A 15,730-nucleotide genomic window follows, 5' to 3' on the forward strand; every position below is an offset into this window, starting at 1 on the left:
TGAGTGAGTAGGTGAGTGAGTGGGTGAGTGAGTGAGTGGGTGGGTGGGTGAGTGAGTGGGTGGGTGGGTGAGTGGGTGAGTGAGTGGGTGAGTGAGTAGGTGAGTGAGTGAGTGGGTGAGTGAGTAGGTGAGTGAGTGGGTGAGTAGGTGAGTGAGTGGGTGAGTGGGTGAGTGAGTGGGTGAGTGGGTGAGTGAGTGGGTGAGTGGGTGAGTGAGTGGGTGAGTGAGTGGGTGAGTGAGTAGGTGAGTGAGTGGGTGAGTGAGTGGGTGAGTGAGTAGGTGAGTGAGTAGGTGAGTGAGTGGGTGAGTGAGTAGGTGAGTGGGTGAGTCAGTAGGTGAGTGAGTAGGTGAGTGAGTGGGTGAGTGAGTAGGTGAGTGAGTGGGTGAGTGAGTGAGTGGGTGGGTGGGTGAGTGGGTGAGTGAGTGAGTGGGTGAGTGGGTGAGTGAGTGGGTGGGTGAGTGGATGGGTGGGTGAGTGGGTGAGTGAGTGGGTGAGTGAGTGGGTGAGTAGGTGAGTGAGTGATTGGGTGAGTGAGTGGGTGGGTGGGTGAGTGGGTGAGTGAGTGGGTGGGTGAGTGGGTGAGTGAGTGGGTGGGTGGGTGGGTGAGTGAGTGGGTGGGTGGGTGGGTGAGTGGGGTGAGTGAGTGGGTGAGTGAGTGGGTGGGTGGGTGAGTGAGTGGGTGGGTGGGTGAGTGGGTGGGTGGGTGGGTGAGTGAGTGGGTGGGTGGGTGAGTGGGTGAGTGAGTGGGTGAGTGGGTGAGTGGGTGGGTGAGTGAGTGGATGGGTGGGTGGGTGAGTGAGTGGGTGAGTGAGTGGGTGAGTGGGTGAGTAGGTGAGTGAGTGGGTGAGTGAGTGGGTGAGTGGGTGAGTGGGTGGGTGAGTGAGTGGATGGGTGGGTGAGTGGGTGGGTGGGTGGGTGAGTGAGTGGGTGGGTGGGTGAGTGGGTGAGTGAGTGGGTGAGTGGGTGAGTGGGTGAGTGAGTGGGTGAGTGAGTGGATGGGTGGGTGAGTGGGTGAGTGAGTGGGTGAGTGAGTGGGTGAGTGGGTGAGTAGGTGAGTGAGTGAGTGGGTGGTGAGTTCTACCTGAAACGCGCTCTCCGGTTTAACACGAGCGCGGTGACGTCACGAGCGCGGTGACGTCACCTCGCACGTGGGCGGGGTCTAGCGCGACCCCTCCCCTCCCCCCTAGCCCCTCCCACTCCCCATAGCCCCTCCCCTTTCTCCCCCAGCCCCCCTCTCCCCCCTTGCCCCTCCCCTTCCTGGCCCCTCCCCTCTCCCCCCTAGCCCCTCCCTCTCCCCCTAGCTCCTCCCACTCTCCGTCAGCCCCTCCCCTTTCCCCCTCTAGCCCCTCCCACTCTCCCCCAGCCCCCCCCCCCTCTGGCCCCTCCCCCTTCCTGGCCCCTCCCCCTCCCCTCCACGCCACGTCATCACCACCAACCGACAGAATCTGCACAGCCACCATTCGCCAACAATCTTAATCGCCTTAAACGTCGACAAACATTCACATTTTTAACCGGCGACAACGACAGCCAACAACGACAACGGCTAACGACGACGCCGACGCTAATTAAGATCGTAACAATTAACAAATGTTTTAACGTTTTTCATTTTACCTCAACGCCTCCGCGACGGGAGCTTCTTCCAATGGAGCAGCGATGTGAGGATTTCGACCGTTTTTTTTGGCGGGAATATATTAGCATAAATTATGCTAATTTGTGATGTTGTTGCTATGGGTTACGTCGTTGTTCGCCGTTATGTTAATGAGGCAGAGAGAGAGAGAAGCGGGGAGCGCTCAGAGAAAGAGTGGGGGGGGGGAGTGGGGAATCGATCCGGGTTGTATGGGAATCGTCGCGAGGGAATCGCCGCAGTCGATTCCCACCGGGAGTCGGCGAGAGTCGATTCTGTTTGGGGGAATCGAATCGGTTGCTGTTTAATCGATTGTTAATGGGGAATCGATTTCTTCGATGAGTTGAGGGGAAAGATTTGGATAATCGGATCTTAGTGAATCGATTAACATGGAGAATCGATTCTTTGGAAGGGTGGGGGAAATATTTGGAGAATCGAATCGGTTCATCGTGAATCGATTCGTGATTGAGCGGGTAGAGAACCAATTTGGAGGAGCTTGGAAAGGAATCGATTCCCGGAATCGTTGAACATTTCGAATAGATTCGCGAGACACAGAGACAGAGAGACACGGACACACAGAGACAAAGACACAGAGAGACACACAGAGAGACACACAGAGAGACACAGTGAGACACACAGAGAGAGACACAGAGACACGGACACACAGAGAGACAGACACAGAGAGACACAGAGAGACACAGAGAGACACACAGAGAGACACAGACACATAGAGACACACAGAGAGAGACACAGAGAGACACAGAGAGACACAGACACAGAGAGAGACAGAGAGAGACAGAGAGACACACAGAGAGACACACAGAGACACAGAGAGACACACAGAGAGAGACACAGAGACACAGAGAGACACAGATACACAGAGAGACACACACAGAGACACACAGAGACACAGAGAGACACAGAGAGACACAGAGACACAGAGAGACACAGACACATAGAGACACAGAGAGACACAGATACAGAGAGACACACAGAGAGAGACACAGAGACACAGAGAGACACACAGAGAGAGACACAGAGACACAGAGAGACACAGATACACAGAGAGACACAGAGAGACACAGATACAGAGAGACACACAGAGAGACACACAGAGACACAGAGAGACACACAGAGAGAGACACAGAGACACAGAGAGACACAGAGAGACACAGAGAGACACAGAGACACAGAGAGACACAGAGAGACACAGAGAGACACACAGAGAGACACACAGAGAGACACACAGAGACACACAGAGAGACACAGAGAGACACACAGAGAGACACACAGAGAGACACACAGAGAGACACAGAGAGACACAGAGAGACACACAGAGAGACAGAGAGACACACAGAGAGACACACAGAGAGACACAGAGAGAGACAGAGAGACACAGACACACAGAGAGACACAGAGAGACACACAGAGAGACACACAGAGAGACACACAGAGAGACACAGAGAGACACAGAGAGACACACAGAGAGACAGAGAGACACACAGAGAGACACACAGAGAGACACAGAGAGACACAGAGACACAGAGAGACACAGAGAGACACAGAGAGACACACAGAGAGACACACAGAGAGACACACAGAGAGACACAGAGAGACACAGAGAGACACACAGAGAGACACAGAGAGACACAGAGAGACACACAGAGAGACACACAGAGAGACACACAGAGAGACACAGAGAGACACAGAGAGACACACAGAGAGACAGAGAGACACACAGAGAGACACAGAGAGAGACAGAGAGACACAGAGAGAGAGACACAGAGAGAGACAGAGAGACACACACAGAGACACAGAGAGACACACAGAGAGACACACAGAGACACAGAGAGACACAGACACATAGAGACACAGAGAGACACAGAGACACAGAGAGACACAGAGAGAGACAGAGAGACACACAGAGAGACACACAGAGAGACACAGAGAGACACAGAGAGAGACACAGAGAGACACAGAGAGAGACAGAGAGACACAGACACACAGAGAGACACAGAGAGAGACAGAGAGACACAGACACACAGAGAGACACAGAGAGAGAGACACACAGAGAGACACACAGAGACACAGAGAGACACACAGAGAGACACAGAGAGAGACACACAGATAGACAGATAGAGAGACACAGAGAGACAGAGACACACAGTGACACAGAGAGACACACAGAGAGACACAGAGACACACAGAGAGACACAGAGACAGACAGAGAGAGACACAGAGACACAGATAGACAGACACACAGAGAGACAGATAGAGACACAGAGAGACAGAGACACACAGAGACACACAGAGAGACACAGACACACAGAGAGACCCCCTTCTGACCACCGCTGTGTCTCTGTGTGTGTCTCTGTGTGTGTCTGTGTGTCTCTGTGTGTGTCTCTGTGTGTGTCTGTGTGTGTCTGTGTGTGTCTCTGTGTGTGTCTGTGTGTGTGTCTCTGTGTGTGTCTCTGTGTGTATCTGTGTGTCTCTGTGTGTGTCTGTGTGTGTGTCTGTGTGTGTCTCTGTGTGTGTCTCTGTGTGTGTCTGTGTGTGTGTCTGTGTGTGTCTCTGTGTGTGTCTCTGTGTGTGTCTCTGTGTGTGTCTCTGTGTGTGTCTCTGTGTGTGTCTGTGTGTGTCTCTGTGTGTGTGTCTGTGTGTGTCTCTGTGTGTGTCTCTGTGTGTGTCTGTGTGTGTCTGTGTGTGTCTCTGTGTGTGTCTCTCCCCCCATGTCTCCTCCCCATGCCCGTGACCACCACTCACCACTCACCACTCACCCCTCCCTCACCCCTCACCCCTCACCACTCACCACTCACCACTCACCCCTCCCTCACCCCTCACCACTCACCACTCACCATTCACCCCTCCCTCACCCCTCACCACTCACCACTCACCACTCACCCCTCCCTCACCCCTCACCACTCACCCCTCACCACTCACCCCTCCCTCACCCCTCACCCCTCACCACTCACCACTCACCCCTCCCTCACCCCTCACCACTCACCCCTCACCACTCACCCCTCCCTCACCCCTCACCCCTCACCACTCACCACTCACCCCTCCCTCACCCCTCACCACTCACCACTCACCCCTCCCTCACCCCTCACCACTCACCCCTCACCACTCACCCCTCCCTCACCCCTCACCCCTCACCACTCACCACTCACCCCTCCCTCACCCCTCACCACTCACCCCTCACCACTCACCCCTCCCTCACCCCTCACCCCTCACCACTCACCACTCACCCCTCCCTCACCCCTCACCACTCACCACTCACCCCTCCCTCACCCCTCACCACTCACCCCTCACCACTCACCCCTCCCTCACCCCTCACCCCTCACCACTCACCACTCACCCCTCCCTCACCCCTCACCACTCACCCCTCACCACTCACCCCTCCCTCACCCCTCACCCCTCACCACTCACCACTCACCCCTCCCTCACCCCTCACCACTCACCCCTCACCACTCACCCCTCCCTCACCCCTCACCCCTCACCACTCACCACTCACCCCTCCCTCACCCCTCACCACTCACCCCTCACCACTCACCCCTCCCTCACCGCTCACTCCCCACTCACCCCTCACCACTCCCTCACCCCTCACCGCTCACTCCCCACTCACCCCTCACCGCTCACCCCTCACTCACCACTCACCCCTCACTCACCCCTCACTCACCCCTCACTCACCGCTCACCCCTCTCCCCTCACCGCTCACTCACCACTCACCCCTCACCACTCTCCACTCACTACTCACCGGCTCACCCCTCCCCATTCACCCCTCACCCCTCACTCACCCCTCACTCACCGCTCACTCACCGCTCACTCACCGCTCACCGCTCACTCACCACTCACCGCTCACTCATCGCTCACTCACCCCTCACCCCTCACTCACCGCTCACTCACCACTCACCGCTCACTCACCCCTCACCCCTCACTCACCGCTCACTCACCGCTCACCCACACACAGCGCTGCCTCACTGCTCCTCCGATCCGATCTCCGTCGCGTCGCTCGCTTGGCACGGCCGTGGCGGTGAGGGTGGCGGTGAGGGTGGCGGTGAGGATGGTGGTGAGCGAGGCGGTGAGCGTGGTGGTGGTGAGCGTGGCGGTGGTGAGCGAGGTGGTGGTGAGGTTGACCGACAGGCCGGACGTCCCTCTCGCTGCCACCGCCTGGAGAGTTTCGACTCCCCGCTGTGGTCCTCGCTGAGCGGGGCGATGTCACCCCCAATCGAAGGGGACGCGGGCAACCTCCTGGCTGGCGGTGGTGGAGGTGGTGGTGGTGGGGGGGGGGTGGTGGTGGGGGCAGCCGGTCGTGCCTCATGGCAAGTACCGGACACTCCTGCAGGACCAGGTGAGAGGGTGGGGAGGGTGGGGAGGGTGGGGAGGGTGGGGAGAGGGTGGGGAGAGGGTGGGGAGGGAGTGAGACACGGGGGAGACACGGCAAGAGATACGGGGGGAGACACGGGGAGACACGGAGACACATGGAGAGACACGGGGAGAGACACGGGGAGACACGGGGAGATACGGGGAGACACGGGGAGACACGGGGAGAGACACGGGGAGACACGGGGAGAGACACGGGGAGACACGGGGAGACACGGGGAGACACGGGGAGACACGGGGAGAGACACGGGGAGACACGGGGAGAGACACGGGGAGACACGGGGAGAGACACGGGGAGACACGGGGAGACACGGGGAGAGACACGGAGAGAGACACGGGGAGAGACACGGGGAGACACGGGGAGAGACACGGGGAGACGCGGGGAGAGACACGGAGAGAGACACGGGGAGAGACACGGGGAGACACGGGGAGAGACACGGGGAGAGACACGGGGAGACACGGGGAGAGACACGGAGACACGGAGAGAGACACGGGGAGACGCGGGGAGAGACACGGGGAGAGACACGGGGAGACACGGGGAGAGACACGGGGAGACGCGGGGAGAGACACGGGGAGACACGGGGGGAGACACGGGGAGACACGGGGAGAGACACGGGGAGACACGGAGAGAGACACGGGGAGACGCGGGGAGACGCGGGGAGAGACACGGGGAGACGCGGGGAGAGACACGGGGAGACACGGAGAGAGACACGGGGAGACACGGGGAGAGACACGGGGAGAGACACGGGGAGACACGGGGAGAGACACGGGGAGACGCGGGGAGAGACACGGGGAGACACGGGGAGACACGGGGAGAGACACGGGGAGACGCGGGGAGAGACACGGGGAGACACGGGGAGAGACACGGGGAGACACGGGGAGAGACACGGGGAGAGACACGGGGAGAGACACGGGGAGACACGGGGAGAGACACGGGGAGACGCGGGGAGAGACACGGGGAGACACGGGGAGACACGGAGAGAGACACGGGGAGAGACACGGGGAGACACGGGGAGAGACACGGGGGGAGACACACGGAGACACACGGAGACACGGGGGGAGACGCGGGGAGACACGGACACACGGGGAGACACGGGGAGACACACGGAAACACGGGGGGAGACACGGAGAGACACGGAGAGACACACGGAGACACACGGGGAGAGACACGGGGGGAGACTCGGGGGGAGACACGGCGAGACACACGGGGGGAGACACGGGGGGAGACTCGGGGGGAGACACGGAGAGAGACACGGAGACACACGGGGAGAGACACGGGGGGAGACTCGGGGGGAGACTCGGGGGGAGACTCGGGGGGAGACTCGGGGGGGAGACACGGCGAGACACACGGGGGGAGACACGGGGGGAGACTCGGGGGGAGACACGGAGAGAGACACGGAGACACACGGGGAGAGACACGGGGGGAGACTCGGGGGGAGACTCGGGGGGAGACTCGGGGGGAGACTCGGGGGGGAGACACGGGGAGACACACACGGGGAGAGACACGGGGAGAGACACGGGGAGACACGGGGAGAGACACGGAGACACGGAGAGAGACACGGGGAGACGCGGGGAGAGACACGGGGAGAGACACGGGGAGACACGGGGAGAGACACGGGGAGACGCGGGGAGAGACACGGGGAGACACGGGGGGAGACACGGGGAGACACGGGGAGAGACACGGGGAGACACGGAGAGAGACACGGGGAGAGAGACACGGGGAGAGACACGGGGAGACACGGGGGGAGACACGGAGACACGGAGAGAGACACGGGGAGACACGGGGAGAGACACGGGGGGAGACTCGGGGGGAGACACGGGGAGACACGGGGAGAGACACGGAGACACGGAGAGAGACACGGGGAGACGCGGGGAGAGACACGGGGAGAGACACGGGGAGACACGGGGAGAGACACGGGGAGACGCGGGGAGAGACACGGGGAGACACGGGGGGAGACACGGGGAGACACGGAGAGAGACACGGGGAGACACGGGGAGAGACACGGGGAGACACGGGGAGACACGGGGGGAGACGCGGGGAGACACGGACACACGGGGAGACACGGGGAGACACACGGGGAGACACACGGAAACACACGGAGACACGGGGGGAGACGCGGGGAGACACGGACACACGGGGAGAGACACGGGGAGACACACGGGGAGACACACGGAAACACGGGGGGAGACACGGAGAGACACACGGAGACACACGGGGAGAGACACGGGGGGAGACTCGGGGGGAGACTCGGGGGGAGACACGGGGGGAGACACGGGGGGAGACGCGGGGAGAGACACGGGGAGAGACACGGGGAGACACGGGGAGAGACACGGAGACACGGAGAGAGACACGGGGAGACGCGGGGAGAGACACGGGGAGAGACACGGGGAGACACGGGGAGAGACACGGGGAGACGCGGGGAGAGACACGGGGAGACACGGGGGGAGACACGGAGACACGGAGAGAGACACGGGGAGACGCGGGGAGAGACACGGGGAGAGACACGGGGAGAGACACGGGGAGACACGGGGAGAGACACGGGGAGACGCGGGGAGAGACACGGAGAGAGACACGGGGAGACACGGGGGGAGACACGGAGAGAGACACGGGGAGAGACACGGGGAGACGCGGGGAGAGACACGGGGAGACACGGGGAGAGACACGGAGACACGGAGAGAGACACGGGGAGACGCGGGGAGAGACACGGGGAGAGACACGGGGAGACACGGAGAGAGACACGGGGAGACGCGGGGAGAGACACGGGGAGACACGGGGAGACACGGAGAGAGACACGGGGAGACGCGGGGAGAGACACGGGGAGACACGGGGAGAGACACGGGGAGAGACACGGGGAGACACGGAGAGAGACACGGGGAGACGCGGAGAGAGACACGGGGAGAGACACGGGGAGACACGGAGAGAGACACGGGGAGACGCGGGGAGAGACACGGGGAGACACGGGGAGAGACACGGGGAGATACGGGGAGACACGGAGAGAGACACGGAGAGAGACACGGGGAGACGCGGGGAGAGACACGGGGAGACACGGGGAGACACGGGGAGAGACACGGGGAGACACGGGGAGACACGGGGAGAGACACGGGGAGACACGGTGAGAGACACGGGGAGACACGGGGAGACACGGAGAGAGACACGGGGAGACACGGTGAGAGACACGGGGAGACACGGGGAGACACGGGGAGAGACACGGGGAGACACGGTGAGAGACACGGGGAGACACGGGGAGACACGGGGAGAGACACGGGGAGACACGGGGAGAGACACGGGGAGACGCGGGGAGAGACACGGGGAGACACGGGGAGACACAGAGAGAGACACGGGGAGAGACACGGGGAGACACGGGGAGAGACACGGGGAGAGACACGGGGAGACACGGGGAGACACGGGGAGAGACACGGGGAGAGACACGGGGAGACACGGGGAGACACGGGGAGACACGGGGAGAGACGCGGGGAGAGACACGGGGAGACACGGAGAGAGACACGGGGAGAGACACGGGGAGACACGGGGAGAGACACGGGGAGAGACACGGGGAGACACGGGGAGACACGGAGAGAGACACGGGGAGACACGGGGAGAGACACGGGGAGACACGGGGAGACACGGGGAGAGACACGGAGACACGGGGGGAGACACGGCGAGACACACGGGGGGAGACACACGGAGACACACGGAGACACGGGGGGAGACACGGGGAGACACGGGGAGAGACACGGGGGGAGACACGGGGGGAGACACGGGGGGAGACACGGTGAGACACGGGGAGACACGCGGTGAGACACACGGGGAGACACACGGGGGGAGACACGGGGAGACACACACGGAGAGAGACACACGGGGGGAGACACACGGAGACACACGGTGAGACACACGGGGGGAGACACGGCGAGACACACGGGGGGAGACACGGGGGGAGACACACGGTGAGACACACGGGGGGAGACACACGGGGGGAGACACACGGGGGGAGACACACGGTAAAAGACACGGTGAGACACGGGGAGACACACGGGGAGACACACGGAGACACACGGAGACACACAGTGTGAGACACACGGGGTGAGACACACGGGGAGAGACACGGGGGGAGACACACGGGGAGAGACACGGGGGGAGACACACGGAGACACACAGTGAGACACACGGGGTGAGACACACGGGGAGAGACACACGGGGAGAGACACGGGGGGAGACACACGGGGAGAGACACGGGGAGAGACACGGGGAGAGACACACGGAGACACACAGTGAGACTCACGGGGGGAGACACGGTGAGACACACGGAGACACACAGTGAGACACACGGTGAGACACATGGGGGGGTGAGACACACGGTGAGACACGGTGAGACACACGGTGAGACACACGGGGAGAGACACGGGGAGAGACACACGGAGACACGGGGGGAGACTCGGGGGGAGACACGGCGAGACACACGGGGGGAGACACGGGGGGAGACTCGGGGAGACACACGGAGACACGGCGAGACACACGGAGACTCGGGGGGAGACACGGAGAGAGACACGGGGAGACACATGGAGACACACGGAGACACGGCGAGACACACGGGGGGAGACTCGGGGGGAGACATACGGAGATACGGGGAGACATGGGGAGACACACGGGGAGACACACGGTGAGACACTGGGAGACACACGGTGAGACACGGGGGGAGACACGGGCGGAGACACGGGGAGACACACACGGTGAGACACTGGGAGACACACGGTGGGACACGGGGGGAGACACGGGCGGAGACACGGGGAGACACACACGGTGAGACACTGGGAGACACACGGTGGGACACGGGGGGAGACACGGGCGGAGACATGGGGAGACACACACGGTGAGACACTGGGAGACACGGTGGGACACGGGGGGAGACACGGGCGGAGACACGGAGAGACACACAGCGAGACACACGGGGAGACACACGGGGAGACACGGGGAGACACGGTGAGACACGGTGAGACACGGGGAGACACGCGGTGAGACACACGGGGAGACACACGGGGGGAGACACGGGGAGACACACACGGAGAGAGACACACGGGGGGAGACACACGGTGAGACACACGGGGGGAGACACGGCGAGACACACGGGGGGAGACACGGGGGGAGACACACGGTGAGACACACGGGGGGAGACACACGGGGGGAGACACACGGGGGGAGACACACGGTAAAAGACACGGTGAGACACGGGGAGACACACGGGGAGACACACGGAGACACACGGAGACACACAGTGTGAGACACACGGGGTGAGACACACGGGGAGAGACACGGGGGGAGACACACGGGGAGAGACACGGGGGGAGACACACGGAGACACACAGTGAGACACACGGGGTGAGACACACGGGGAGAGACACACGGGGAGAGACACGGGGGGAGACACACGGGGAGAGACACGGGGAGAGACACGGGGAGAGACACACGGAGACACACAGTGAGACACACGGGGGGAGACACGGTGAGACACACGGAGACACACAGTGAGACACACGGTGAGACACATGGGGGGGTGAGACACACGGTGAGACACGGTGAGACACACGGTGAGACACACGGGGAGAGACACGGGGAGAGACACACGGAGACACACAGTGAGACACACGGTGAGACACATGGGGGGGTGAGACACACGGTGAGACACGGTGAGACACACGGTGAGACACACGGAGACACACAGTGAGACACACGGTGAGACACACGGGGGGGGTGAGACACACGGTGAGACACACGGTGAGACACACGGGGGGGGGGAGAGACACACACAGTCACCTGTGCGTCCGTCCTCTCCCCCCTCCAGTCTCCTGTGGACAGCCCCCAGCGGGGTTGGCCCGGAGACACGGTGAGGCACACGGAGACACACAGTGAGACACACGGGGTGAGACACACGGGGAGAGACACGGGGGGAGACACACAGTGAGACACACGGGGAGAGACACGGTGAGAGACACGGGGAGAGACACACGGAGACACACAGTGAGACACACGGGGTGAGACACACGGGGAGAGACACGGGGGGAGACACACAGTGAGACACACGGGGAGAGACACGGTGAGAGACACGGGGAGAGACACACGGAGACACACAGTGAGACACACGGGGTGAGACACACGGGGAGAGACACGGGGGGAGACACACGGGGAGAGACACGGGGGGAGACACACGGAGACACACGGAGACACACGGGGGGGTGAGAGACACGGGGTGAGACACACGGTGAGACACACGGGGGGGAGAAACACACACAGTCAACTGTGCGTCCGTCCTCTCCCCCCTCCAGTCTCCTGTGGACAGCCCCCAGCGGTGTTGGCCCGGAGACCCCAGGCCGACGGAAGACACCCCGACCCTCGTCAAGGCCTCAACCATCGTCAGCGCCATCGCCAACCGTGCGTGCACCTAGCCTGGCACCTGGGCGGGGTGTTGTGGGGGTGGAGAGGCTGCCGTGCCTCTGTCCGGAGGTGGACCGGTACCGCCTGGAGCTCTGTGGGGTACAGGAGGTCCCGTAGACTGACTTAAAGCTGTTCGTGATTGCAGCAGGGATGCACCTTCTTGGTTCTTTCGGTAAAGTCACCATGTAGCAGGGAAATCACAAAAGAATGAAAATTAAACAAACCAAAAAAATATAAAATAATAGAATAAAATATGTATTTCGTCATGTTTTAGTTGTCAAATGTTATAATGTCAATATATTATTTTATAATGTTTTATTTTTTTACTATTCAACACTATCATTATTTAACTTTATTATGTTTTATTTTTTCTTATTTTATTATTTCCCTTCTACGTGACTTTACCGAAAGAGCCAAGAAGATGAGTGCGGTAGACTGGCTGTGGTCTGCGCGTGGAGCTGAGAGGCTGCCGTGCCTCTGTCCGGAGGTGGACCGGTACCGCCTGGAGCTCTGTGGGGTACAGGAGGTCCCGTAGACTGACGTCCACCCCTCCCTCCCGATACGTTCCATTCATTGGCCACCACATTCTGATGAGCTCCTCCGCCCCACCTCTCCTCCCCCCTTCAACTCGCTTATAAGGGATTACTTCTTGAATCGTTGCCCCACTTGATGCAGCTAATGCGGCTGCGACGGTCCCACCTGATGGCGGAGACTTGTGTCGCCTCCGAAACGTCGCCGTGGTTTTTGTTTTCATGTTATTTTCATTAATTTTGATGACTTCACCGAAAAAACCTAAGAATGCGACTTAAAGCTGTTCGCGACTGCAGCAGCAGGGATGCACCTTCTTGGTTCTTTCGGTAAAGTCGTCACGTAGAAGGGAGATAATAAAATAATAAAAATAAAACTTAGTTAAATAATACAATAATATTGCAGTATATTGATAAAATAATGAAATAAAACATAATAAAATAATATAAGAATATTATAATATAATAATACAATAATATGTTTCTGTGTCTCTCTGTCTCTCTCTGTGTCTCTCTCTGTCTCTGTGTCTCTCTCACTCTGTCTCTGTGTGTCTCTGTGTCTGTGTCTCTCTCTCTCTCTCTGTGTCTCTCTGTCTCTCTCACTCTGTCTCTGTGTGTGTCTGTGTCTCTCTCTCTCTCTGTGTGTCTCTGTGTGTCTCTGTCTGTGTCTGTGTGTCTCTGTCTGTGTCTCTGTCTCTCTCTCCCTGTCTCTGTGTGTCTCTCTCTCTCTGTGTCTCTCTGTCTCACTCACTCTGTCTCTGTGTCTCTCTGTGTCTCTCTGTCTCTCTCACTCTGTCTCTGTGTCTCTCTGTGTCTCTGTCTGTGTCTCTCTGTCTCACTCACTCTGTCTCTGTGTCTCTCTGTGTGTCTGTGTCTCTCTCTCTCTGTGTCTCTCTGTCTCTCTCACTCTGTCTCTGTGTCTCTCTGTGTGTCTGTGTCTCTCTCTCTCTGTGTCTCTCTGTCTCTCTCACTCTGTCTCTGTGTCTCTCTGTGTGTCTGTGTCTCTCTCTCTCTGTCTCTCTGTCTCTCTCACTCTGTCTCTGTGTGTGTCTGTGTCTCTCTCACTCTGTGTCTCTGTGTGTCTCTGTCTGTGTCTCTCTCTCTCTCTCTGTGTCTCTCTGTCTCTCTCACTCTGTCTCTGTGTGTGTCTGTGTCTCTCTGTGTCTCTGTCTCTGTCTGTGTCTCTGTCTCTCTCTCTCCCTGTCTCTGTGTCTCTCTCTCTCTCTGTGTGGCTCTCTGTCTCTCTCACTCTGTCTCTGTGTCTCTCTGTGTGTCTGTGTCTCTCTCTCTCTGTGTCTCTCTGTCTCTCTCACTCTGTCTCTGTGTTTCTCTCTCTCTGTGTCTCTCTGTCTCTCTCACTCTGTCTCTGTGTGTGTCTGTGTCTCTCTCTCTCTCTGTGTCTCTGTGTGTCTCTGTCTGTGTCTCTGTCTCTCTCTCCCTGTCTCTGTCTCTCTGTGTCTCTCTCTGTCTCTCTCTGTCTCTCTCACTCTGTCTCTGTGTGTCTCTGTCTCTGTGTCTCTCTCTCTGTGTGTCTCTCTGTGTGTCTGTGTCTCTCTCTCACTCTGTGTCTCTGTGTGTCTCTGTCTGTGTCTCTGTCTCTCTCTCCCTGTCTCTGTGTCTCTCTCTCTCTCTCTCTGTGTCTCTCTGTCTCACTCACTCTGTCTCTGTGTCTCTCTGTGTGTCTGTGTCTCTATCTCTCTGTGTCTCTGTGTGTCTCTGTCTCTGTCTCTCTCTCCCTGTCTCTGTGTCTCTCTCTCTCTCTCTGTGTGTCTCTCTGTCTCACTCACTCTGTCTCTGTGTCTCTCTGTGTGTCTGTGTCTCTCTCACTCTGTCTCTGTGTGTGTCTGTGTCTCTCTCTCTCTCTGTGTCTCTGTGTGTCTGTGTCTCTCTCACTCTGTCTCTGTGTCTCTCTGTGTCTCTGTGTGTGTCTGTGTGTCTGTGTCTCTCTCACTCTGTCTCTGTGTCTCTCTCTCTCTCTGTGTGTCTGTGTCTCTCTCACTCTGTCTCTGTGTCTCTCTGTGTGTCTGTGTCTCTCTCACTCTGTCTCTGTGTCTCTCTGTGTGTGTGCCAGGCGGTGTGCAGGACGTACCCAGGGAGTTTGTGAGCCGCGCTGGACTCAGCGATTCCAGCTACCAGCCGAGACGCGGCGTGGCGACAGACGGAACGCTCTACCTGCGTAGACCAGCCACTCACCCAGCGGTACTCACTCACCCACTCACTCACTCACCCACTCACCCACCCACCCACTCACTCACTCACCACTCACTCACCCACTCACCCACCCACCCACTCACTCACTCACCACTCACTCACCCACTCACTCACTCACCCACTCACTCACTCACTCACCACTCACCACTCACCCACTCACTCACTCACCCACCCACTCACCACTCACTCACCCACCACTCACTCACTCACTCACCACTCACCCACTCACCCACTCACTCACTCACTCACCCACTCACTCACTCACTCACTCACCACTCACTCACCCACTCACTCACCACTCACTCACCCACCCACTCACTCACTCACCAACTCACTCACCCACCCACTCACTCACTCACTCACCACTCACCACTCACTCACTCACCCACTCACTCACTCACCACTCACTCACCCACTCACTCACCCACCCACCCACTCACTCACTCACCACTCACCCACTCACTCACCACTCACCCACTCACTCACTCACCCACTCACTCACCCACCCACTCACTCACTCACCACTCACTCACCCACTCACTCACCCACCCACCCACTCA

The 15,730-nt window shown here is 59.5% G+C and overlaps 1 protein-coding gene across 2 annotated transcripts; it reads left to right on the forward strand.

The window, feature by feature from the left end:
* The first annotated feature begins 1,423 nt into the window (after positions 1–1,423).
* On the forward strand, positions 1,424–15,197 carry LOC144954046 (uncharacterized). Of its 2 annotated transcripts, XR_013641014.1 has the most exons (4): positions 1,424–1,656; positions 5,593–5,973; positions 12,324–12,429; positions 15,031–15,195. XR_013641014.1 is itself a non-coding variant. In XM_078884630.1 (3 exons), the coding sequence occupies exon 1, from the start codon at positions 4,355–4,357 to the stop codon at positions 5,657–5,659; it is 1,305 nt and encodes a 434-aa protein (XP_078740756.1). In that variant the 5' UTR covers positions 3,925–4,354; the 3' UTR covers positions 5,660–5,973; positions 12,324–12,429; positions 15,031–15,197. The 2 variants fall into 2 exon arrangements, 1 of the variants encoding a protein (XP_078740756.1); XM_078884630.1 differs by lacking the exon at positions 1,424–1,656 and having other exon boundaries at positions 3,925–5,973; positions 15,031–15,197.
* The last annotated feature ends 533 nt before the right edge of the window (positions 15,198–15,730 follow it).

This window comes from Lampetra fluviatilis, unplaced genomic scaffold, assembly GCF_964198595.1.
Source record: "Lampetra fluviatilis unplaced genomic scaffold, kcLamFluv1.1 SCAFFOLD_1089, whole genome shotgun sequence".
Taxonomy (NCBI): Eukaryota; Metazoa; Chordata; class Hyperoartia; order Petromyzontiformes; family Petromyzontidae; genus Lampetra; species Lampetra fluviatilis.

Bases quoted from the DNA above. Each gene is read 5' to 3' on its own strand.
- LOC144954046 (XM_078884630.1), top strand. From the start codon at position 4,355: ATGTCTCCTCCCCATGCCCGTGACCACCACTCACCACTCACCACTCAC.